General features: G+C 38.3%; 1 protein-coding gene across 1 annotated transcript in view; it reads left to right on the forward strand.

The window, feature by feature from the left end:
- The first annotated feature begins 319 nt into the window (after nt 1–319).
- The window catches only part of RRP15 (ribosomal RNA processing 15 homolog), a 46,723-nt gene continuing 19,820 nt past the window's right edge, over nt 320–27,222 (forward strand). The window contains exons 1-4 of the mRNA XM_019030616.3: nt 320–1,069; nt 17,757–18,031; nt 20,498–20,595; nt 22,900–23,101. Of these exons, the coding sequence (XP_018886161.1) occupies nt 931–1,069; nt 17,757–18,031; nt 20,498–20,595; nt 22,900–23,101 (714 nt within the window). The 5' untranslated portion in view covers nt 320–930. The remainder of the gene's footprint in view (nt 1,070–17,756; nt 18,032–20,497; nt 20,596–22,899; nt 23,102–27,222) is intronic.

The following is a 27,222-nucleotide window of genomic DNA, read 5'->3' on the forward strand; positions in this document are numbered from 1 at the left end:
GGTTTGCTGCATTATCCATCTGAGTCATTAACTTTGTCAATAGTTATATTCTGTCACTCATTCATTGATTCATTCATCCCTTCCAAAAATATTTTTGGAAAATTCACTTCAGGCCAACTTCTGTTGCTAACCTTGAGGGGACATGGTAAATGAAATACGTTCCCCTCCTGCAAGGAGCCAACATTTTAGGGGGGAAAATGAAGGCCGACTGTGGTAGGTGCTTCGATGGAACTAGGAGCTGAGAGCTGGTGACAGAGGCTAACTTCAGAGAAAAGCTGGCCCCGGGTGGGAGGCAGGATCCTCGCGCGGATAGCAAGGTATTCGCACCCTCGGTCTGCACCGCGCAGTCGGGCGCCAGAAACCCTCCAGGCCCCAGCCGGGTCCGAGGGAGAAGGGTGCGGCTGGATTCAACACCCGCCCCAGGGAAAGAAGGTGAGTCTATTCGGTTTGCAAGAAAGGTCTCGCGTGTTATCTTGGGCGGGGGGATGATACGATCGTATTCTAATTATCGACCCCCAGTGGATCTGTCCCGCGTCCTAGCTGCTGCGGCGTTCAGGGGGCACGTAAGAGACACCTGAGGAGGACACTAAACCAACATTAAGGCAGCAGACAAGGGAAGCCGCCGAAGCTAGGAAATCAAAGTGGACCGCGCCGGGCTGGGGCCGCACTGGGGCGGAGGACCAGGGCACAGGCGAGCTAGCGGAGGAGTCGGCTGAGGCCATTCAGCCGCTGATTTTCGTCCTGGAACAGACTTCGCGTAAACACACCGAGCCATTCAGAGCTCTCTCCAGGTCACATTCTGAGGCTCCGGCCCCGGAACTCCGGGCTAGACGACCCCGCCCCGGAACCTTGTGTCACCGGCACTAAATGCAGAAGTTCCTCTGGTTGCCACCGGACGCAACTGTCAGGTGACGCTTCCGGCGCAGAAAAATGGCAGCCGCCGCTCGGGGCTCACGTGTGAGTGAGGAAGAAAACCCGAAAAAGACCCCAAAGAAGAAGATGAAAATGGTAACTGGAGCCGTAGCGTCGGTGCTGGAAGACGAGGCCACAGACACTTCTGATAGTGAAGGTAATGTGGTAGGGCTGAGCTTTGGTGTCTGGGAGGAAAGGCGGGGCTGAGTTCGTGTCAAGCAGCGCTTGCGACTTCATTTGCTGCTAGCCACCTGGGTTTTATCTTGGCACCACTTCAGAGGGGCGACTTTGGCTTAGTGAGGAGGCTTGGGGAAGTCGTGTTCAGAGAAGTAACGCTGTCAACTGTAATTTTGAGTTTCCACATTCTTTTACGAGGTATTTTCAGGGTCACCATTATTAATTATAATAAAATGGGTGAAACACCTGCAGCTACCGAGAAACTTACAGTAGCAAAGGGTGAAAGGAAGAGGGTACTTGAAAACAGGAGAAGAATGGGTCTCATAGGGTGTAAGAAGCAAAAGGTTAAAAGAGGTAAGAGGAAGAAGGGGGTGTACTTGACTTCTTGTGCGGTAGATGTGTGCGTGTTTTAGAGACTAAATAATAATGAAAGAAGAGTTTGGTGGTTAAGGTCGATTAAAAACTGGTAGTGTTTGATAACTATGTCTCTTAGAGACGCTTGATAATAAAAGGAAGGAAGGATGTGTTTTTGAGGCTTTCAACCATGCTGTGTCTGTTGCTCCTCTTTACCATCATTCTTGGCACCAGCTTATTAGGTTACAAGGAATTGCAGGTAATCCCTGACTTCCTACTGCCCAGTTATTGCTCCTTTGTACTAGCTGACACCCAAAAAACAGACAGAGCTATTCTTTTATAACATATTTCTAATTATGCCCGCTGTCTGTTTGAGATGATCCAGTGGCTTCTCATCTCAGTATATAATATCCAAAATCCTTAGGCTGTATGATTTGGGCCAGGTTGTCTGTCATAGGCCAATATGCCCCTCACAAACCACTAACTGTAATCATGCCATACCGGTATGCTTGTGTTTAACACCTTAAACATGCTCCCACATCATGGTTTCTTCATTTGTTGGCTCCGCTGCCTAGAATAGTTTTCAAATGCTTGGCATGTCTCTCCCTCACCAGCCTCTGATCCAGTTTCTTACCAGAGAGACTTGTCCCTGACTACCCTATGTAACGTACCACCACTACTCTTCTTCCTGCCTTCTTTTCTTCACTTTTTGACTTATTGCCCTGCTTTATTTTTTCTCAACCCTGCCTAAACCATTTGATGTATGTATTTGCTGCTTTCCCAATTGGAATATAAATTCCATAAAAATAGAGCCTACTGTATCCCCAGTTCCTATTGCCTTGTGGGTCCTTCACAGATATTTAAGTAAATGAATGAATTAACCTGGACTTCCAGGACCAAGAAGAAAGTGTCATATGCTACTGCAATTCCTAGGTAATTAGAGTCTTCATCTCCTGCCACATTGTTAAGGAAAACAAACTATTTGTTGGGCCAAAATTAGAACTTCTGGTTCTGATATTTATTGAACTCATTAGACTAGTTCAAACACTATTGTTCAAGAAGGGAAGAGTACTATATTTGGAGCAAAATGTCAGTACTGCTTACAAATTGGATTTTTCTTTTTCTTTTTGAGACAGGGTCTTGGTTTGCCACCCAGGCTAGAGTGCAGTGGCACAAACAGGGCTCACTGCAACCTTGACCTCCTCCCCCACCACCCCCCAAAGCGATCCTCTTGCTGCAGCTTCCCCAGGTAGCTAGGACTACAGGCGCATACCACTGTACCTGGCTAATTTTTTTTTTTTTTTGGTAGAGATGGCATTTTGCCATGTTGCCCAGGCATGTCTCGAACTCCTAGGTTCAAGTGATCCACCTGTCTCGGCCTCCCAAAGTGCTGAGATTACAGGTGTGAGCCAGCACACCTGGCCAAATTGGATTTTTCTATTCAAGTACTGGATAATTCCAAGTTGGAACTGTTCTGACTTTTCAGCGTATTATTATAAATGCTGATTAGGTTTTAAGGTTCTCTTGCTGTTATAGATCAGCCACATTACGGGTTAAAAAGGTTTTTGGCCAATATGGAAACCTAATTTATCTAATTCAATTCAATGAACACTTGTTGTGTTCCCTTAGGTTCCAGTCACCCTCTAGGTGTTGAGGATACAAAGGATGAATAAATTTCTGCATTAAAATTTCAGTTTTAGGAAAGATATTAAACACAGGACTGTAATATAGTGTATTAGTATAATTAAAAGGTAGTTTTCAAGATCATGGTTCAATTTTGGAAAGGTAAGGATGGAGACAGAGAAATTCATATCCTCTGGAACCCAGCCTAGGCGTTGCTTACTTGTATCTTACGTGTATTATTGATAATATACTATGTTATTATATTTTAACATATCTCTCTCCTTATAGAGATAAGTTCCCCAAATGTCAAAAGTATGTCTTGTTTATTTTCACAGGGTCTTCTTTGCATACTTTAGTATTCAGTAAATTGTTTTGTTGAATAAATGTATAAGGTGGCATTCTATCTAGGCTTTAGAAGGATGAATAGTTTTCCTGGCCTGGGAGTATAGAGGGCAGTTTTCTCAGACATAAAAGCATATACAGTGGCATGCGGTCTCTTAAAATTCATGGCCTATTTCAGACAAAGTAATCTTCTATTATGGCTCTAGCTGTTCAGAGAAGTGACTAGAAGTAAAACTGGAAACAATGGTTAAAAGTAGATTATAAAGGGCCTTGTGTATTTGTAGGCAGCAGGGAGCTATTGAGAACTTTTAAGCAAGATGGTGACAGTTGTTTGTAAATATTACTGCCAGACATATGGTAACTGCCAAAGAGTGCCAGGACAGTTTGTAGGCAATTGCAAAATTCTATGTTAGGATCTGCACTAGGACACAGCAGTGAAGACAGAGAAGGGCCCCACTTGAAATATTTTTCAAAAAGAAAGTATTCAATTTTGCAAACAGGCAACTTTCATGTGAGCTTATAGCACCATAGGTTTTGGGCATACTACACTGTTAGAGGAATTGGATAACAACAATAGTTATACTTTTAGAACTTTCCTGTGTGCCTGGTTCTTTTCTGAGTTCCTTCTATATATCAGCTCAGAGAATTCTGACAACTCTATGAGATAGATGCTGCTATTATTCTCATGTTACATTTAAAAAACTGAGGCACAGAGGCTTATAACTTGCTCACTTCTGTACATAAGCAGATAAGCAAGTTGATAAATGATACAACAATTATTGAAGTTTGATTGTAGAGCTTATGCTCTTGACCACTACCTTAATATGTTTGAGGAATCAGGAGGACATAGATAATTTTAAAAAGTATCTGGAAAGTGAAAGGGTTGGGCCTTTGAATCTAAGGAAAGAAAGGATTGGGAACAAGGAGACTTTGGTATGGAGGCAAACTTTTCTCCCTCCCATTCAAGAAGATTTCATCACCAAGGGACATTTTTGTGTTTAGATTTCTATAGCACTTCCAATGTTTATAACCAGTGTATTCTTTCCTTCCTTCCTTTCTCCTAAAATCCGTATGTTATTTCTGGAAACAAATTCCCATGTTCACTCAATTGTATAAGAGGCACCTGTGATGGTACTACCTTTCAGAGTGACTTTGGGCTAGTTACTATTATCTACCCCAATTTCCTCATCTACAAAATGAGGATAATAATAATGTCTACTTTAAGATTGTTGTAACAATTAAATGAGTTTATATATGGTAAGCATTTAATATTTGGCACATGGTACCCACTCATAAATATTAGTGATGACGATGATGTCTCTTCTGACCTAAAAAAACTGCTAGTCCCATCTCTTTTTGCCAAATAAGTTTTCCCACCTTTGGTAATGTGGTATTTGTAAGCTGGAGCTCTCCCCAGAAAAGAGGTTTGAATTATTCTAGTAACCCTGTAAGGTAGCTGATGGCATTTCTATTTTACAGATAAGAAAAGAAGCTTGGAAATAGTGCTTCCAGTATATCATATTGCTTCCTAGTAGAAAACAGTTACCTCCATAGGTGCAAGATGTTATCTGTTATTCCACTCGTTTTATTCCATAATCTAACCATTAGATCATGTATTTTTGGTAAAATTCAAGATCAGTGATAACGATGTTGATAACAATTGATTGTATCTGCTTGGTTATGCCATAGACACATTTTCTTTGCCAAAGCTGCTTCTGTCTCTAAGAAAGACACTGCCATCTACTCCCATCCAAGCTGGTAACACAAGTGTCATCCTTTAGTCTTCCTGTTGCTTCCATATCTATTTGGTTTAATTAATCCATTTATCCTGTTGCCACTACTTTAGTTCTTGCCCGCATCTCTCTCTCTCTCTCTCTCTTTTTTGAGATGGAGTTTTGCTCTTGTTGCCCAGGCTGGAGTGCAATGGCATGATCTCAGGTCACCCCAACCGCCACCTCCGGGGTTCAAGCGATTCTTCTGCCTCAGCCTCCCAAGTAGCTGGGATTACAGGCATGCACCACCACACCCAGCTAATTTTGTATTTTTAGTAGAGATAGAGTTTCTCTATGTTGGTCAGGCTGGTCTTGAACTCCTGACCTCAGGTGATCCGCCCACCTTGGCCTCCCAAAGTGCTGGGATTACAGGCATGAGCCACTGTGCCTGGCCTTGCCTGCATCTCTTTTGTTTACATTAGTTCATAGGGTACCTATCTGTTGGGCCTGTCATTGCAGCCTTACTCCCTTCAGTCTTCGAGGCAATTGCTTCTTTAACCATCAACGTTGAAGGACCATTCTGAGTTTTGTTTTTTAATCTCCAATCTGTAATAGACAGGTGTTTTTTAAAAAAAAATCAATGAAAAAGAGTAACTGGAAACATGACCACATTGTTGGACATCATGGTAATATCAAATTACTATAAATGTTTATAAATACTTACTCTCAATTTGTGAATTCGCAGTTGATTCTAGTTACAAGTAATGCTCAGTAAAGTTGCAGGAAACCCTGAATCCCTGAATTAGTGAACCATTGCTTCTAGAGGAAATACAGTTTTAGGCTCCTGTGAGCCTCTGGTCAGCACATTTTTGTCATTTTATCAATACATAACCTTGTCTTATGTGGATTTTTTTTGGGTTTTTTGTTTGTTTGTTTGTTTTTGTTTTTGTTTTCTGAAACAAGATCTGGCTCTATTACCCAGGCTGCTGGAGTGCAGTGGTGCAATCTTGGCTCACTGCAACCTCTGCCTCTTAGGCTCAAGCCATCCTCCTACCTCAGCCTCTGGATTAGCTGGGACTATAGGCGTACACTACCCACACCTGGCTGATTTTTGTATTTTTGGAAGAGATGAGGTTTTGCCATGTTGCTCAGACTGGTCTTGAACTCATGAGCTCAATTGATCTGCCTGCATTGGCCTCCCAAAGTGCTGGGATTACAGGCATGAGCCACTGCAATCAGCCTTATGTGTGTTTTTGTTTGAAGACAAAGAAGAGCTCCACTTGAAATGTTTTTCAGAAAGAAAGTGTTTGATTTTCCTTGGCCACATGTGGGGGCATTCATCTGTAATCTCAGCACTTTGGAGGCTGAGGATTGCTTGAACCCAGGAGTCTGAGGCCAGCCTAGGCAACATAGTGAGACCCCGTCACTACAAAAAAAATGGAAAAAACTAGCTGGATATGGTGGTGTGTGCCTGTAATCCCAGCTACTTGGGAGGCTGAGGTGGGAGGGTTGCTTGAGCCTGGGAGTTCGAGACTGCAGTGAGCTGTGACTGTGCCACTGTACTCCAGCCTGGATGACACAGCATGACCCTGTCCCAAAAAATAAAAAATTTAGACTGGACATGGTGGCTCACACCTGTAATCCCAGCACTTTGGGAGGCCAAGGGGGCAGATCACTTAAAGTCAGGAATTTGAGACCAGCCTGGCTAACATGGCAAAACCCATCTCTACAAAAAAAAAAAAATATCCAAAAAATTAGCCCAACATGGTGGTGTATGCCTGTAGTACCAGCTACTTGTGAGGCTAAGGCATAAGAATCACTTGAACCTGGGAGGCAGAGGTTGCAGTGGGCCGAGATTGTGCCACTGCACTCCAGCCTGGCTGACAGAGTGAGACTCTGTCTCAAAAATGAATAAATAAATTTTAAAAACAAAACTCTGAGATTAAAGAAAAAGGAAAAAAAAAAAAGAAAGAAATCATTGAATTTTCCTTTTTTTTTTTTTTTTTTTTTTTTGAGATGGAGTCTCGTTCTGTTGCCAGGCTGGAGTACAGCGGTGCTATCTCGGTTCACCACAGCCTCTGCCTCCCAGGTTCAAGCAATTCTTCTGCCTCAGCCTTCCGAGTAGCTGGTACTACAGGCACGTGCCACCATGCCCGGCTAATTTTTGTATTTTTAGTAGAGACGGGGTTTCAACATGTTGGCCAGGATAGTCTGGATCTCTTGACCTCATGATCCACCCACCTTGGTCTCCCAAAGTGTTGGGATTACAGGCGTGAGCCACCGCGGCTGGCCCCCCACTCCCCACACCCTTTTTTTTTTTAAGAGAAAGTCTTGGTCTGTTGCCTAGGCTGAAGTGCAGTGGCATAATCAGAGCTCACTGCAGTCTTGACCTCCCAGGCTCAAGCAGTTCTCCCACTTCAGCCTCCAAAGTAGCTAGGACCACAAGTGCGTGCCATCATGTCCAGCTAATTTTTCATTTTTTGTAAAGATGGGTCTCACTCTGTTGCCCAGGCTGTTCCCAAACTCCTGGGCTCAAGTGATCCTCCTGCCTCGGCCTCCCGAAGTGTTGGGATTACAGGCATGAGCTACTGCACCCAGCCTTCAATTTTTCAAACAACGAACTTTAATGCAAACTCATAGCACCATACATTTTGGGCATACTGTACTGTTAGAGGAAGTGGATAATAATAGTTATATTTAATACACTTTGTTGATTCATTAACATTTGAACTCATGGATGGCCAATAACGTGCCTGAACAAAGCTTATTCAACACATATTTTCTCTGAGAGGCACATTGCATCCTTGTGCTTAGGGACATTGCACAACCCGTCAGCATTATGCTTGTGGGCCATTTTAAACATTGCTGTAGCCAAGAAAAAGCACAGAAATGGAAAAAATGTGGCACTAAATAGCTGTAGGAAGAACACCAGTTTACAATGAGAAAGTTGAAACAAGGCAGAGTGTCTCCTTCAGCCTCAGCTAGGAGTGTGCATGTAGGGAGACTCCAACCCTTCACTGCTCTAAGCATGTCTGTGAATGACTGCAAAAGTGCCATGAGTATTGATTTGGGGTTACAAATACATTTTACTGAGTTAGTGAATTCTCAAATACAGAATCCACAAATAACGGTGATTGACTGACTGAATCTCCTTGTGAACTGGCAACAGTCTGCATACCCAACCTGTGTGATCTGACCACTGCTTGCCTCTCAGGCTCACATCTTGTCGTTCCCTAGACGACTAGGGTCATAGCATTCTGAACTAGTTTCTGGAATACAGTCTGCTCTCTGTCTTTCTAGTCGTGCTTGTGGTACTCTATTTGCATACTCTTTTTATTCTTTACTTTCTCTTAACCAGCTTTTCTCTATCCTTTAGGTTTCAACTTAAATGTCTCCTCCACTTTGTCTTTTACAACTTTTCCTATCTCTGCAATATAGATAAATAATAAAGGATCATATATTTTACTTATTATTTTAAAACTTTTTTTTCTTATTTTTTTTTTTTTTTGAGACAGGGTCTTGGTATGTTGCCCATGCTGGTGTGCAGTGTGGCATGATCATAGCTCCCTGTAACCTCCAATTCCCATGCTCAAGCAATCCTCCTGCCTCAGCCTTTTAATAATTGGGACCATAGGTGCACACCACCACGCCTGGTTAAAGAGTCCTTTATTTAATACAGTTAGTAATATAGGTCTGTTGGTTAAAGATGGGACAATTCTTCTTTGGCTTAACTCAGAATTTGCTATTTAATATAAGAAATTGCTGTTTTCCGCTCATGAAATTAAGTATTTCTGTAAAGGTGACCCATGGAGGTGGATTTTCTAGTCAGGTAGTTGTATACATGTGGTCTTGGTTAAACTATTAAGTTATCAAAAACTTTTATATGATAGTACCGAGAAACTATAAAGGCAGAGTCTTCAGACCTATGAGGAATCAGTGTGTAAATTACAGATATATTTAAAGAGTACTGACTTGTTTTATCAGGAAACTGAATCAGGCACTTATCTTTGAATTTTAACTGGATTATAAAAATTGATAGGGATGTGCCCTATATCGACATTTGAAAAACTTCCTTTAGTAAGACGCTACTTGAGTTTCATAGAAAACACAGATATAACCCATATGTTGTTTGAATTTTATTTTTCTGGCTTTAGTTTCTTTTCACATATTGTATAAGAAAAGTAGAAGAGTGTGCTTTCATGAGAACAAAACTCGAAACTCAAGTATTGTTTGTTAGACTGCAGAAGTTTCCTAAGTTCCGTGGGGACAGAGACCTTGTCCCTGTGAGGACAGCTATATCTCAGTTTGGTATAGAGCCTGATTCATGGTGTAGTACTTGATATCCATTTATTCACTGAATAAATTGGAAATTTCTCTTAACATGATTTGTTTAATACTCTTTTCTCATATACTAGATTATCATGGAGGTGAAATTAGCAGTTATATATATCAACTTGAATAATAGCAAAATGACTAAGATTGAATTTTTGGTGAATTGCAGTACTGTCAGTACGATTTGAAATTTGATCATAGTAAAATTGAAGGGGATCACGAATTAGAGATATACAGCCGGTGAATGTGGAAAAAACACCACTCAGTGTGCTTTTCTCTATTTTCTCACTCAGCCACTCAACAGCAACAATCATCACAGAAGACTTCTGTGATTAAATGTGTATGGATTCATTCTCACACCCTAAGCGCGTAATCAGTTCTGCAGTGGATACCACCTGTTTGCTCTCCAATTCATTTCAACATTATCTACCTGGAGGTAGTGTCAGACCCCACAGACTGAGGGCTCAGCTTCATAAGACTGCCCAAACCCTTCAGATACCAGTCCTAAATCCAGACCTCTGGAACTTCTGACCAACTGACTTAAAATTGGGGTTCCCATAATCTTCCCTTTGGGTTCGATTAATTTTCTAGAGCAACTCACAGAACTCAGGGAGACACTTAAGTTTATGGGTTTATTATAAAGCATATTACAGAGGATACAGATGAACAGATGCATAGGGAGAAGTATAGGGTGAAGGGGTGTGGAGCTTCCATGCCCTCCCTGGGTGTGTCATCCTGCAGGAACCTCCAGGAGTTCGGCTATCCAGAAGCTCTCTGAACCCTGTTTTTTTTTAATGTTTTATGGAGACTTCATTACATAAGCATGGTTGATTAAATCATCGAGGTGACTCGTTTAACTTTCAGCTTCCCTCCCTTCCCAGAGGTTGGGGAATGGAGCTGAAAGTCCCAAACTTCTATTCCTGTCTTGGTGCATCTGGTGACCAGCCCTGATCCTGAAGCTGCCTTGGGGCTACCAGCCCTCAATCATTAGCATACAAGAAGATACTCCTTTGGAGACTCCAAGGATTTTAGGAGTTGACCAAATAGATATTTCACAGTATCACAGAAGGTAAAGTGCTACAGTCTGCATTTTAAGTAATATATAATTGACAAGTGTTATAGAGGGGAGGGTGATGGCCCTACCTGAGTTATCCATGAACTACTCAGATTTATTGACTTGATACCTTGTTGGAAGTTTAGATACAATATATACTCGGTTCTTAAGCTTGTAGTCTTGAAACAATAAAAACCCCAAAACAGAAAAACAGTCTTCCTAGTCAGTAAATCACCTCAGGTGAAAACATAACAGTGGTTGATGATATCAAGTATGATAAAGGGTAAGATGATAGCCCCTACCTCTGAGTTATCCTTGAGCTACTCAGATTTATGGAAGTTAAGATGCAACTCTAACTAGATTCTTAAGATTGTAGTCTTGGGACAGGGTGCGGGGGAAGCGTCTGTTGTCTGTAAATCAACCCAGGTTAAAAAAAAGAAGCCTTGATTGTTACTCGGGGCTGTGATCTGATTGACTCCTCCCTCATAGAATGTGCCCATATGACTATAAAACAAGAAGGAGTATCATTTCAGGTTTTCCAGGCAGCTAAAAAGCCTGAATTGTTCTTGTTATGTATGTGAAAAATGGCCATCTACTTATAACAAAAGACTTGATAACAATTCAGGTTAGAAGGTCCTAGGAGATATCCCTTCATTTTTGATAAACTACAATGCTGTATTTAAGATATAATAACCTAGCGGATAAATGTGCTTTTCATCAAACTGTAGCTTATAGCCTCCTTTATCATTTAAGTTACTTAAAATAGCAAAGGAACATGCCTAAGAAATGAAGTATATCATAGTCCTACTTGAGTGGTTTAGCAATTTATAAGACAGGCTCAGGAAACAGACTACTTCCAGAGTCTATCTGTTTTGGCTTGCCCAATAGCACATGTAATCACATCTGACGGTGTTTTCCCATGGTAGCACTATCATTTTATTTTTGGTTATTTTTATGGAAACCTGGGATGACTTCATTTTTTTCAAAGGTAACTTTTTTTTTTGAAGTTTTAAAGCATCAATTTTGAATATTCTAAATTTAGTAATTGGCAGGAAAGACCATGTGGCATGAGCAGAACAGATGATTTACAGCTGAATGGGGAGTAGTAGTTTTAGAGAGCCTTGAATAACTAGGGGGATATGTATACTTAGGTAAAATCAGAATGAGGATGGTGAGTAGGCTGTTCAGCTTAACTGAGGCTTAGATAGAAATTTTTTAAATTCAAGCTTTATTAAACTATGTTTTAAAATATTTAATGAGTAGCTACATTAGTTCAGTACACATTAGTCCAAATTGAATCTCTGATACAAAACTTTGTAGTGTCTCACAAGTTGACAGCCCCGTTAGCTTTGCCTTTTTGACTTTGAGCATGTTTTTAACTTTTCTAAGCTTCAGAATCATCACCTGTGTAAATACAATAATAAAAGCAACTCATAGAAATGTTGTGAAATGAGCTGGGTGTGGTGGCTTACTCCTGAATCCCAGCACTTTGGAAGGCTGAGGTGGGTTGATCATTTGAGCCCAGGAGTTCAAGACCAGCCTGGACAACATAGTGAGACTTCATCTCTACAAAAAATTAGCTGAGCGTGGTGGTGTGTCCCTATAGTCCCAGCTACTTGGGAGGCTGAAAGGAAAGGATTGCGTGAGCCTGGGAGATAGGCTGCAGTGAGCTAAGATTCTGCCACTATACTCCAGCCTGGGCGCCAGAGTGAGACCTTGTCTCAAAAAAAAAAAAGGAAAAGAAAATAAGTGTTGTGAAATGATAATACATAAAAAGTACTTTATAAATAGTGCCTAGATCTAACTACATGTTAGCTAGTTAGTATTATCATTATTTTACAGTACTTTGGAAAGGTTGTAGCACAGAGACATTGGCCACTCTTGAAATAAGCAAAAGGTGGCCTGCATGTGATGATTCCCTGGCATACGAGTTATAAACTATAACAAGACTTAGGCAGCACTTTTATAATTGAAGTCACATTTATTTTCCCTCTATTTCTTGACATCAATTTTTAAGCTCTCTTCTCTGTTCCCCGGGTCCTCAGGATCTCTGTCTGTCCTCTGATTACTGATTATCATTTATTTAGTGCCTACTATTGTGCCAGGTCTGTACTAAGCGCTTTTCCTGTGTTATCATATTTAATCATCATAGCAACCCAGTGAAGTAGTTACTGTTTTTATCTCTGTTTTACTGATAAAGAAACTGAGACACAGAAGGGTTAGGTAACTTACCCAAAACTAGGCTATTAGAAAGTACTGGAATAAGAACATAACACCCCAAGTCTAATTCAGTAATCTGAGCTCTTAACCCCTATGCTATAACTCTCCAGTCATCTAAAGCTTCTCATTTAACACCTCACATGAATTCAAGATTCCCAATACCAGAGGCATTCCTGCCTTGTTTCTTTCTCCTTCTCTACCACAGCCACATAAAAATTCTCATTGTATGTGTCTGTGAGTGTATTTCTGCATGTGTGTGTGGTGTGTAATCAGCATTTAAGTGGTGCTTACTAAGGGGTAGGCACTCAAAGAACTTTACATATGTTAATTATGAAAACCCAATGAAGTACCGTTTTATTCCTATTTTTACAGATGAAGAAACTAAGGCAGAAGACTTAATGTCAGAAAAGCCACTTAGATTAGTGTGTGGAGTTGAAATTGAATCCTGGTAGCCTTACTTCATTGTCCCTTACTAACTGTCCTCAATCATGTTTTTACTGGGAGTTCTGTTTGACTTAGGGCAAATTTTAAAGGTGTGAAGGAAGTTAAAGGTTAACCAATAGGCTTACCACTTTCAGGTGGTATTTACATTTTAAAAGAAAAACTGTAATAGAGAATGTTTTTAAAAGTAAAGACTTAAGATAAGTGCTAAGAGAAAAAATTCCAGCTATTTGGCCTTTTATTGGAAGCACACACCTGGAGTATGAACTTTTAAGCTACTTGGTTTTAATCTTGGAATTGATGTGTATTGCATTTCTTGGATCATAAATCATGCTTTTATGAAATCCCAATCTTACTTTCTTTATGCCCAATTTTTACCATCCAATTCTCAAATCTTTTGTTTCAGCCAGTCTCGACTTGGTGTCATTTTATAAATATTTCATCATCTTTAACATTCCCATCCCTTTGGACATGCTGATTTCTTCTGCCTGGAGTGCCAATAATAATATGATTACAATAGTAATTTTGATTTTCATACAGAGCACTGACTCAAATCTAGGATGTGTTTGGTTCTAGGTTCAGTTATCTTGCCGTCTGATCAACTGGCTTGGGTTATGGAATCTTACTTCCTTGGCTTCCTCCTTTCTTTTGTCATTCAAATTCTTGCATTAAGAAACAACTTGAATATCATCTTTGTAAAACTTTCTCTAAGCCATCCCAGATATCCCTGGTCACCCTTTCCTCGTTGTTTTTCTTTAAGAACACCTACAAATTCTATTGCAATTTGGCTATGTAATTTATCCACCCTACTAAACTCCTGAGTTCTTCAAGGAGAGAAACCTAGATTTAGATTTTTCCTTTGTCCTTTCTTGGCCATCACTCATAAGTGCTCAGTGAATGTTGAGGGACTGTGAGCCTTCTTAAAACTTTATCCCAGGCTAAGGAAAATGGCTCACTTTCCTGCCAGCAGCTAACCATTCGTATCTGGGGTCAGGGAACAGATGGCAAGTTTGAAAGGGAGCTGGAGGTTTGGGGGAAAAGGCAGCAGGAGATAAGAAATGCGTTATGACTACCTCAGTACGTCGGAGGTTTAGCCCTGCTCTGTTCAATATGGTAGCCTCTAGCCACATGTGATTTAAATTTAAGGTAATTAAAGAAAATAAAAATTCAGTTCTTCAGTTGTGCTAGCCACATTTGAAATACTCAATAGGCTCTTGTGGCTAGTGGCTACTGAGCAGCTTTAATAGAGAACACTGCCATGATTGGAACTTTTAGTCATTACTTCAATAAGCATCCTTTGTAGTCCTTTAAGTTCCAGATTTTTATAGTAGAATGCAAAATTAATGTTTAAGGCAACACACAGGACTTCAGAGGCATTTTTTACTTGTCTGGTGATTTCCGTCTATGCCCTTAGACACCTGGATATATCTGCTTCTGCTGTTATAGATCAGTGAGTGGAAAATTTTTTAAAAACCTCATTTGATTAGGATATAATAATATTTTGAGCCAGTTCTATTTTCTGATTTGCATAGTGATAATCTTTGATATCCTAGAAGTAAATCCTATTTTTTTAGTATACTGGGAGACTTCATTACTTTGGCATTTTTAATTTGTTCATATTAAATGTCATCATTTTCATTGTCAGTGAATGCCTGATTAAAAACTTCTGAGATAGAGCTTCTTTAAGAAAATAATAAAATAAAAACCATGACTTAAGGGAATTCTTCTGGATATTTTTTTTAATTGGTGGGGTGAGTGCAGGTTGTATAAAATGGTGCTATAAACTTTTCATGGATTTATTGTGTGTTCATATTATGCATGTTGTGGTAGTCAAGCGGTTACAGTACCGTTGAAAAACATGAAATCTGTGGCAATTTGTGTGTGAATACATCAGGACAAAACACTAGATGTCAGTGTTGCAGTTTTGACATGTTACCAGGAGCTGGTCAAGATTTTTCTGCTTTTAATCACCAAGATTTTTTTTATTGACCCAAACTTTTAAGCCATCTTGCCTCCTTACATTTAGTTAAATACTGACTACAGGAAGCACTTTTTCTAAGAATTGTTTATTTTGTTATTAGTGTCTGTGTAATGCTACTGACTCTGAAGAGTAAAACATATACAGTATTAAAATAATACAGCTTTCAGCTAACTATATTCTTCAAACTTTGTTTTCCAGTGTACTTTCCTGGGTACACTGGTCCTAGGAGATGCCTCTTGGGGAAACATTTTGTGGCCCTGGAATAAAATAATTCAGTCTTTTATTGAATTGGTTAATAGTGCTGCCAGCTTTTAATTTAGATACCTTTTTTTTTAGTGTTATGGGCAATAATAAGATACTTATATATTAACTATATTTGTATGTTAAAGCCTAGAGTCACAAATGTGTTCAGATTTCTTAAATTGACCCAGCGTATAAGATACAGAAAAAGCTTCAAATTAAATGTTTTCATTAATTTTTTTCTCTTTATTAAGAAATATGCAGCTCTATTAGCATGATAGAATTGCAAGTGATTTCTTGTCTTTATAACATTTTCTTTTATACTGTTGGCATTTCGTGTTTTAAGATCATGCTTTTAAAAAATGTGAAATGTTATTGTTCTTTGTTATGTAATGTTCAGTTAGTTTTTTGAAGATACTTTATTTTTACTCATGCTTGAGGTTCATTTTTATATAGGCATGTTTTTATTTCCTACTTTATAATTTGTTATTAATTTTTACTTGAAATGTATTAATGTTTTACATCATTTTTTGTTTTATGAATTTTCAGCACTGAAAAAATAAAGGTATTACGCAAAAATAATGCCCAAATTGCAAGTATTGTAATCACTTGCTAAAAGTCAGGTCTTTTTATGGCTTAAAGGGATCACTCAGAAGGTAATACCTGACTATGCACTGTCTTCCATTTACTTTGGTCATAACAATTAGCTGATATAAAAAGGCTAAGAGGATGTTTAAAGGCAAATTATGAACATTTTGTTGAAATTATTTAAAGAAGAAACTGAGCCTCGGAGTTGAAGAATGGACAATTTTGAAGCAACAACAAGACTCAATCAATAGACTTCTCAGAAGGTAGAAGCAGCGGTTATGGTTCTGATGCTTGGCTTTGGTAAGGGTAAATGGACCCAGAGCAGCCTCACTGAAATGCTGCAGTGCTTTTGGCATATGGATTGCTTTCTAATCCTCTGCATTTAAGTGAAGGTTCTGATCTGGGTGGGTGGAACAGAATTGAGTAAAGTAAGGAGCAGCAGGAAACCTGCTTATGCCTTGGCCTTTTTCTTCTAGTGTTAAATAGTATTTTATCTTAATGCAAGTATATCAATATTTAAAAAAATACTTAAACTACTAATATTGTTACATTTGTAGAGGTACTTTGATAGGAAAAGTTTCAGCTAATGGCATTTTCTGTAATAATCTTTTGAGATTCAACTAGTTTTGGAGTCATCCAAAGAAAGTGCAGTTGTTTACCCAAAGACATCACTGCTAAATGGCAGCTGTTTGTATATTACTGAGTTTTCTTCCTTGTTGACTTCTCAGCCTTCTTTGTTAGCTCTTCTTCTGCTAATTAAAAAACACTCCAAGTTACTAAGCTATTGGATGATTGTCTTCTTCCAAGTATTTCCTAATAAGTTCTGCAGGTTTCTGAAGAACAGAAGCTCTCCAGAGGGCTCTGGATCATAGAGATGCACGCATGCAATGCTGGGTGCTTGTGCTCTCCTTGTTAAAGTGCACTTAATTTAAGAAGGTGAGAAAGAGCTGCTCAGCAAGTTGATTTGCAAGACAAGCCGCCTTCTGGACTATTGTTTCTGCTAATCTTCCTCATCCATTTGAATTTTAAATGATGAACTAGTTTGCTGGTTATCTGTAGGTGCTTTTTTTGGTGGTTCTGCATGATAAAATTCAATGGTACACTTATACATTTGTATCTTCAATCAGAACTTGGTATTTTCATTCAGTCACTCAGTGCTACAATTGAATCTAGTATCTTGGGCACGTTGTTAGATAATTTTTTTTCCAAAAATGTTAAAATGCCCAATTTTCTAATGTTATATGCAAATTCTTTTACATGAGGCTGATTTTTAGTTTTAGGCTTTTTTTCTGCATACAAATTCAGAATTTTAAATATCTGGGACAAATCCCTTAGAAGATTTATTCTGATAATACTGTACCTTTTTCTTATTAAAGTTCTCTGTTATTTGTTTTAATAACCTTCATTAGCCCCTTCCATTAGTTTAGTGACACAATTAAGGTTTGTGTACTTGAATATACCTTGCACCAACTCCATGTCAACATCTGTCACCATTTTGACAATAAGGACGTGGCAGAGGCTGTTGGATTTGTTTCTGCTGCCTGGGTCCTGGGTTTGGAAGCTGCTGTGACATCCTCTGTATATGTGGCTGGGCTAGGTCTCTGGGAGCTGATGGCAATGGGATAGATGGTCCTATTGCTCTTCATCATTACTGTAGCTGTGGGACTCAGAAAAGTACCCCCCTTGCAAAAATGGGGACAGGCAGAGCTCCGGGAAGGGTTCGGGGGGCCTTGGCAGCCTCTGCCTAGGATATTAAAGTTTAATTTGCTTTTACTCTTAGGTTCTATAGGAAGCTGTGGATTGGAAAAGGACCACTTTTATTCTGATGATGACGCAATAGAAGCTGACAGTGAGGGTGATGCTGAGCCCTGTGACAAAGAAAATGAAAATGATGGAGAATCAAGTGTTGGGACTAATATGGGCTGGGCAGATGCCATGGCTAAAGTCCTCAACAAGAAAACTCCTGAAAGTAAACCTACTATTCTGGTCAAAAATAAGAAGCTGGAAAAGGAAAAAGAAAAGTTAAAGCAAGAAAGACTAGAGAAAATAAAACAGGTGTGTTCCACCAGTTCTCTTGTAGATTAGATTGTTTGTCTAGGCTAGCTCTTATCTTGACCGAACTGTTTCTTGCAGTGTTTGACCAATTAACGTTCCAGTTTTTAACTTGTTTTTTATGTGAAGGTGGATAACTAAGGTTATGTTTAGGAATTTAGTCTAAATTATTCCATTGAGCATGTTCTCTTTTTAATCATCTATGCAAAGGCAAAGTAATAGAAATGTAAACGCTGAGGAAACATCTTTTTAAAATCAAGTAATTATACACATGGTAGTGATTCCTGAGCCTATTTTATTTGTTTTAGCTGTCTGTTTGCTGACTTTATTAGGTTGTGAACTAAGAAGCATGTTAGTTACATTTTTTTTTTGCCAAAACTTATTTTACAATAGGAATCTGTGACAATGTCATAACTCAAGGATTGGTTGTAGTTCTGAAAACGGATTATTTCAGTGTTAGATACAAATCAGTGTTGGATAAATTTGAATTCATTATGCTTTTGTTGAACTACTGATGATAGTTGTTAGACTAGGTATAATCTATTAATTAAAGGCCAAAAGTTGTACATAAATTTGTTGTGTATTATAAAAGCTAAAAATCCATGATAAGGCTTTCATATCACCTGTACTTGATGATCTCTGTCTAAAATACTTGGTTACTAAATTAAGCATGTTTTTTAATTAAAGAAAAATAACTTTCTACAAATGTACTGGCAGCATAGAAGTACTAATTCCCAAAGTCACTTCATAGGTGAAAATGAAAGAAACATAGGTTTGAACTGACATATATTTCCTTTTATGTTTACCATCTCCTTTTCTTGTTTCAAGATGAATGTTTTCTTTGTTCTTAATACTGGTTGCTCTGTGTGAAAGGTGGAAATTTTTAAGTATTGCTCTTAGAAACAGCATACTCTATTATTAATTCAATATTCTTATTGTACTTTATTTAAGGTAAGTTTTGTCTTTAAATCTTATGGATAGCTTTTCAACTGAAAATTTGAATCTTTGTTTATTATCTGGCAAATGCTAGAAGAGGCTTCAAAAATATCAGAATCTTTGATTTCCTCTGGTCTCAGAGTTCTAGTGAGGGTAAGAACATTTTGAAGCCAAGAGAAATGAGTCTGTAACTCTGCTCTAGGCCAAAGCTTTGAGTGCTAGAGATGATACTGTCTCCATAATGCATGAAAGCACATGTATTGATACCAGAAGCAAGACATGGCAGCTACAAATGCTCTTTGTGTGTATTTCTTAGAAGAGAATATGTAAATTATTATTTCCTAATTTAACTATTATGGTTTTCCAATATATCAGCTACTTATTTCTAATCATAAATACAAAAACAAATTTCAGAGTTAAGAATGTTTCAGGATTAAGCATACATATTATCCTTTGAGTACGGAATATAATTAAGAATTGACTGTTTCAAACTTAAAAGTAAGATTTAAAAAAAAAATTCCTGTCATAATCTGACAGTGAATTTCATGACCACTAAAATGAATTGTCTGGTTAGGAGAAAAATCTATTTCTTTAGAAAGCTATCAGGCTAATCTTTATAGTGAGCGCAAGAATTTGGTTTTACTGTGATCAGACACTTTCATTAATACAAAATGAGAAATAGATGAGTAAAGGCATAGATAAAAAAAGAAATTTTAATAAAAACGTTGTCTTTATTACTGGTTTTGATGCTTGCCAGCATTCATTGATTAATGCATTATATCATTATATTTGATATTTGGTTAAATGTTGGCCTGAGAAGGAGACATGAACATGCAATGTATCAAATCAGATTCCTGGGACCAGGATACTATTTAAAGATAAGTTCAAACTAAATTATGTTACCTAGGGAATTTTCTTATTTTCCACCTCCCCTTCTGCTTCTGTACAGTTTGCTGTAGCTTACAACTGATAAACCATATATGGCAAGAATATTGGTCAGATATGCTACGAGAGGAGAAATGGATTTAAATGATTCTCTGCATAGAAAAATAGTCATTGTATAAGTGTCTGGATACGATGCTGTTCTTTTAAAAGCTGATACATTTTCTTAATAATAATTCTGATGACTGAGGAAGTCATTTTCTGAAAGTAAAGATAAACTTATAATTTTCAAAGAGGGTAGTTTGGAATTCTTCCTTATGCTTCCCTCTGATGATCTGGTGATGGCAGAGCAGGCATGTGGCTCCCTCACACCCTATCTTGTACTGCCTGGCCGAATATGCTGGCAGCTCTCCAGGCCCCTGCTGTCAGAGGGCCTGACAGAAACTCACTTTGTGCCTCTCGCATGACACGCTGAGTGCTAACCACAGGCTCTCGAAGCTGAACCCCTAACATTGTGTTTTTTTAAAAGTCCCTGACAAACTAAGCCAGAATGATTTATTACCTTCACCCTTTCACAGAGTATCATACCAATGTTTGCTGCACTTTCAGAAATATCTAATATTCTTTCACATAACAATATTTATAACGCAGCGTGATAAGAGGCTGGAGTGGGAAATGATGTGCAGAGTAAAGCCAGATGTTGTCCAAGACAAAGAGACAGAGAGAAATCTTCAGAGAATTGCAACAAGGTAAGGTAGTGTTTTTGCCCTTTAAAAAATAAGTATACTAAAGCTTTCATAGTGGTTCTATTTTTGACCCAATTTGATTCTTAAGCTCAGCCTTCTCAGAGCCAAGTGATGTGTATCTAAGCCTGCCTCTTCAACACTGAATTCAACCAAAGATTTTCCAGGTCTCATGAGGCAAGAATATAATGTGCTAAGTGTATATTTGGTAAGAACCTATTTCAGATCATCTTGTTTTTATAGTCACGAGAACTGTGTAATCAGACCTCTTACTGCATTTCTCTTATGATTCTTGTCTAAATTTGTGGCACTCGATGATTTTTATCTTGCATTATATTTATGGCATAATACATTACACATTATAGCTATTTCATGCTATCTTTTTACTCTGCTTATTTATTCATTGGCACCAAACGTTTACTTGATGCCCTCTGTGTCCAAAGACAAACAGGATATGGTGGCTGCTAGGTGGTCCTTGCCTGGTCATCTGTAGGAATTACAGTCTCTTTGAGAGTAGAATTATGTCTATGTGTTGGGAACATAGAACAGGAGATTGTCTGGGAGAGTTTGAGAAGGCATTACAGAGGAGATAACATTTGGGCTGCTGCTAAAGAATGTAGCAGTTATATTTAGCAGAATTACTTTTAAATTCTTGTTACCTAAATTATTTTGGTCATTTTCTAATCCATCTCGGTGTTACACAGTGCGATAGCGTGGTGTAGTGAATAAGGGCATGAGTGATAGAGCCAGACTGCTCGGTTCAAATCATAGTACTGGCTCTTACTAGCAGTGTGTCCCTGGGCATCCTACTTGATTTCTTTTTCTCTCAGTTTATCTGTAAATAGAGGATAATATACCTAGCCTATAGGGTTTCTTTGATAATGAAATGGATTAATACATATACAGAACTTAGAAAAGTACAGGCTCAGTACATGAGAGTGAGTGCCTCCTTAAATTTTATGTCCTAGGCGCCTCCCTTTCCTCACCCTGGTCCTGTCACTACTGTGAAGGGTCTGGAATTTTACTCTCCTTATAAGCTCATAAGCTAGCCTGTCAAAGTTTCCTGGATGCTGATAGAAGACAAGACACTTTGGATCAAAGACAAAGGACTTTATTATTCATGGCAAAAACAGTAGCAGAGCTTCATGTTCCCACTGTTTCCTTTGTCCCATAGAGGAAGTGCAGGTGTCCTAGATGGATGCCCGCACGTGCAGTACGTTATGTCATAAGAACTGGAACACTGTGCTTGAGAATCTATCACTTTTATACTGATTGGTAACAAGCCTGCTCTTTGTCGGGGGGAGATGTTACCTCATCCCTCAAGGTCACTACCTACAAACACAACCCTGAGAAATGGCCTGGATAAAGAGCAGTCAGGTGCATTCATTCTTGAAAAATCCAGCAACCATATGCAGGGATGCTCAAGGCCCAGTAATTATTGGAAGAGGCAGATTGCCTCTTATTAGAGCAAGAAAATTCATAGATTGCAGAATTTTAGAGTTGGAAGGGATCTTAACAGTCTAAATCAATGCTATTCAGGAGAAATGAATGTGAGCTACATTCATTTGTAATTTAATATGTAATTTAAAATGTTCTTATAGCCACAATGAGAAATATAAAATGAAAGAGGTGAAATTAATTTCAATAATATTTTATTTAACTCTGCATTCAAAATATTCATCATGTAGTTGGTATGAAGCAGTTATTAATGATATTTAAGGATTCTATTTTTCATACTGAGTCTTTGAAATCTGGTGTATTTTCATTTACAGCACATGGCAATTCAGACCAGTCACATTTCAAGTGCTCACTAGCCACATGTGGCTTGTGGCTCCTGTATTGGATGCTGCAGGTCTTAATTTTCAGAATTTATCTTTGAATGAACTCAAATAAATACGGAACATAGTTTTTAAAATAAGTATTTTTTAAAGTAGGATTTTACAATGGTTTCATAACACAAGAGTTGCAGATAACATAGCTAAATACTTTTTAAGCTACTGAGGCATTATTTTTCCAATTTACAGATGAAATTGAGATCCAGAAAAATCTTTCTTGGAGTGAAGCACAAAGTTATGTACCAATCCACATTTGTTATCTGTTTAGAAATTTATATTCATTCATTGAAATGCATATTAATTTTTCAGATGTATTTATCAAATGTATTTAACCACTTATCCCGTTCTTTGCTTTGAGTACTTGTTAAATGCTTGCCTCTTTTCTAGACAGTGAAAATACATTTTTCCTATCCTCAGAGTTTGTATTCTAGGGTAATTATTTAATACATCGTTCTGGTCATTTTATATTCTACAGGGGTGTGGTGCAATTATTTAATGCTGTTCAGAAACATCAAAAGAATGTTGATGAAAAGGTTAAGGAAGCTGGAAGTTCTATGAGAAAGCGTGCTAAGTTGATATCAACTGTTTCCAAGAAAGATTTCATCAGTGTTTTGAGAGGGATGGATGGAAGTACAAATGAGACTACTTCAAGCAGGAAGAAACCAAAAGCCAAACAGGTAAAAACTTTTCTATAGGCTTCAGTGTATCAGACTTTCAGCTCTAAAACTAGTCTTGAGATGGAAAACCAGACTATAGAATTACAGGGTTTTGTGTTTTTTTCCTAGATTTTATTAAAATTCCTCCATGCCCGCAACCTTTAGAGATAGGGCTTGCCTCTCTTCTATCTGAAATCCTGCCATTTTGCACATTTTGGAGAATAGAAGCCTGTGTGAGCCACAGCTTTAATTTCAGACTTTACCCATAGATGGTGTGTAACTTACAAAATATGAAGAGTCAGAGAGTTTTAGGAAATAATTGTAGAAAGTCATTCTTGCATTGAGGCATCTTTAGTGATGTTTGGTTGAGAGATTAAGAGCATAAATACTTTCTATGACCTTTGGCATGAGAACTTTGCTTCTCCAGCTGCCTCAGTAGTTTCTTTCTTTTTTTTTTTTTTGATGGAGTCTTGCTCCCTGGCCCAGGCTGGAGTGCAGTGGCGCGATCTTGACTCACTGAAACCTCCGCCTCCCAGGTTCAAGCAATTCTCCTGCCTCAGCCTCCTGAGTAGCCGGGTTTACAGGCACGCACCATCACCTCCGGCTAATTTTTGTATTTTTAGTAGAGACGGGGGTTTCACCATGTTGACCAGGCTGGTCTTGAACTTCTGACCTCAGGTGATCCACCCACCTCGGCCTTCCAAAGTGCTGGGATTCCAGGTGTGAGCCACCGAGCCCAGCCAGTAATTTCTTTTTAATGTACCAGCTGAAAGGTTTTGAGATGTGCTTTAATTTTATAAGCGGTGGGTTTCTATTGTCGTTTTAAAAAAGCAAAATATGTAGTTATATTTTGATGGCTTGATTTCTGTTGCCAAAACCAAAGGTACTTTTAATCAGTCAGGAAATGAGAATTTCTGTCATAAATTTTTTTGTTTGGGAAAATAATTGAAACCCGAGCAAGAAGAGCATTTAGGAATTTTATGCTAGCCTAGGGTTGGAGCATTTTTTAAAGTTTCTTGATTAAGTTCATATTTTACCTAAGTGACAAAAGTTTTTGAATCTACTTGTCTCTTTCTTGAATATCAAAGGGCTCAAATTGTATATTTATATAATAATAGTTCTCACTAGTGCTGCTATTTTAAAGTGTCTATCAGAAGTACTTGTAAATACATGAACACTGTATTTGGGGATTTATACTTTTTAGTTCAAAAGCCTTAATAGGCTGTATTCTCACTAGTAACATTTTACTGTAAGAGTTAGAGAAAGATTCAGCAACATTGGATGGGAAAGAACTAGTGGGAAGATGAAGAGACTTAGTTTTTTTTCTTTTTCCTATTGGTTTCAAAATAACATTTTATAGAAGCACATACTTTTGCTTTGGGATTATTTCTTTCATGAGTTATGAAAATACACAACAGATTCTTTCCACTGGCATTGTATTTTTTTCTTACCATTTGCACTTGCCCTTGACTTTCTTTTTTTCTACTTCAGCGATCACAGTATTTGTAAATCTGGGACAAGGTCAAAAATTGCTTGAGACTTAAGCCAAAGTGGTTTTGCTCTAAAAGTAATTTGTTTCTAGAACACCCTGCCCCATGCCATCAATACCTTGACATATTTCTTTCTTTTAAAAATGTGTGTTTTCATGTTGATTGCATATTTATGGAAAAACAGACTCCTTTTTAAAAATTTTGCTTGAGTTTGCATCTGAATAACTATGAAAGTACTATACTATTTGAGATTGGATCAGTTACTGATATAAAGCATATTTCTTGGCCGGATGCGGTGGCTCATGCCTGTAATCCCAGCACTTTGGGAGGCCAACGTGGGCAGATCACGAGGTCAGGAGTTCGAGACCAGCCTGGCCAACATGGTGAAACACTGTCGCTACTAAAAATACAAAAATTAACTGGGCATGGTGGCACCCACCTGTAAGCCCAGCTAATCAGGAGGCTGAGGTGGGAGAATCTCTTGAACCCGGGAGGCGGAGGGTGCAGTGAGCCGAGATTGTGCCACTGCACTTCAGCCTGGGTGACAGAGAGAGACTCCATCTCAAAAAAAAAAAAAAAAAAAAAAAAAATTTATTAAGTGCCTGTTTCTACCAGGTGTTATCCTTGTTGTGTCCTTTAAAATCTTACAATTAAGATGGACAAATGACTTCAAGTAAATAAGTAAGCAAGATTAACTTGATAGTAGGCAAATTCTAAATTAGTATGTCAAGTACACGTTAACATTAGTTACACCAGCTCTAACAAAATGTACATTAAGTGGCTACCCCTGTGTGAAGGGAATTTCAGAGTAACTGTGTACTATTTATTTAGAGCATAGATCATTATATCTATGTATGTTACTTGAAATAGGTGAACTTTTAAGGTAGTTCAAGGGAAGGCAGGGTGGCAAAGGTGAGCATAGATTTGATGTGCCAAAGTGCTGTTCAGAAATGAATCATTGATGAGCTAAATAAAGGAAGAGATTAAGAAAGTAGAAAGTTATATTTGCCATTTTTTTCTTATATTTAACCTTGTCCTAGCACCATAGCTATTGTAGTCTTTCCTCATAGATGTTCCTTCTCTCATCATAGAATGGAACAAAAGAAATCTTATTGTTTTCCCTTCCCTGGGCTGTAATGATATTCAGAGCACAGATTTTTAAATTCAATATTCCTAATATTGTGAAGTCTCTAAAATTGGAGGCCACCCACATATAAACTAGATTCACTGGCAGCCATCTATCAGGATACCAATTTGGAAACACCTTCATTTTAATGACTTCAATTCTTTTTCCCAGTTATATGTGTTATTCAGTTTTGATGTTAAAGTCTTATGTTCAATAATCAAGAGGCAGGAGTTTTACATTAAATATGGATAGAATTGTAATAATATAACATAGGTTGTATACATTGAGCCCATTATAGTTAACCATACTTTAAGAGTGGTTTTGGTGTTTGGTTTTGTTTTCTCCTAATGTACACATGACTTGGGAATTTATTTTAAAGAACGCTTTTTTTTTAAAAATAATTGTTATAGAAATTTCATATTTCTTCAAGGTATAAGAAACAGACATTGTGATAAATGTTTTTTAACTGTGATAGGGCCTGAACAAGTCATTTTTCTTTTTCTTTCTTTCTGTTTTTTTTGAGACAAAGTCTTGCTCTGTTGCCCAAGCAGGAGTGCAGTGGAGCGATCTCAGCTCATTGCAACCTCCACCTCCTGGGTTCAAGCGATTCTCCTGTCTCAGCCTCCCGAGTAGCTGGGATTACAGGCATGCACCACCATGCCCAGCTAATTTTTGTATTTTTAGTAGAGACAGGGTTTCACCATGTTGATCAGGCTGGTCATGAACTCCTGACCTCAGGTGATCCGCCTGCCTCGGCCTCCCAAAGTGCTGGGATTACAGGCATGAGCCACCATGCCCAGCCAAACAAGTCATTTTTCTTAGAGTCTTTTCTGCATTAGAATTTTATTATCAAAGCAATAGGAGCACAGTATGAAAAGTGAATTTATGGTTAAATAAAATAACCACTGCCCTTTTCCATTCTTCTCTATACCTTGGCAACTCTTAGTGCTTTCTTCTGGTATTTACCTCCGTATCTTAAATAATATTTACACTATTTCTTTATCAGTGCTAGATACTATCTTTTATGGAAGATAAAGTTGGTTTTCCTCACACCTCTCCACATTCTGTCCTTCCAACATAGTATATTAAAATTTCTTACACTAGATTGAATACTGGTATTCAATGTGAATATTGTTCACTGCTGAGCAAAATAATATACAATAATAATACTTACTTTCTTCAGCTTTGTTACAATTTTTATTTTTCCTGGAGTTATCACTTGCCTTTTTTTTCCTTTAGTTTTGTATATGCCAAAATTGTTCCATACTCTTCAAAAGAACTGTTAAACCCTTCTCAGTAGTATATTTCTTGTGATCATCCTGCTGCTACTATCTAAACTGGTTGTTCTTTACCTGCTGTGCACTGTCATTTTGCAACATTGCTTTATCCCCTTCCTGGGAATTCCATTTGCCTCTCTCCTATGCAGTATCCTCTGTTTTTTTGGACTAAACGTCTTATTTTCTCTTGGCCTTCTCCTGCATTTTAGTGATGGCACAGTTTTCAGCATTCTGAGAGAGAGTATAGGT

Source organism: Gorilla gorilla, chromosome 1 (genome assembly GCF_029281585.2).
Source record: "Gorilla gorilla gorilla isolate KB3781 chromosome 1, NHGRI_mGorGor1-v2.1_pri, whole genome shotgun sequence".
Lineage (NCBI taxonomy): Eukaryota > Metazoa > Chordata > Mammalia > Primates > Hominidae > Gorilla > Gorilla gorilla.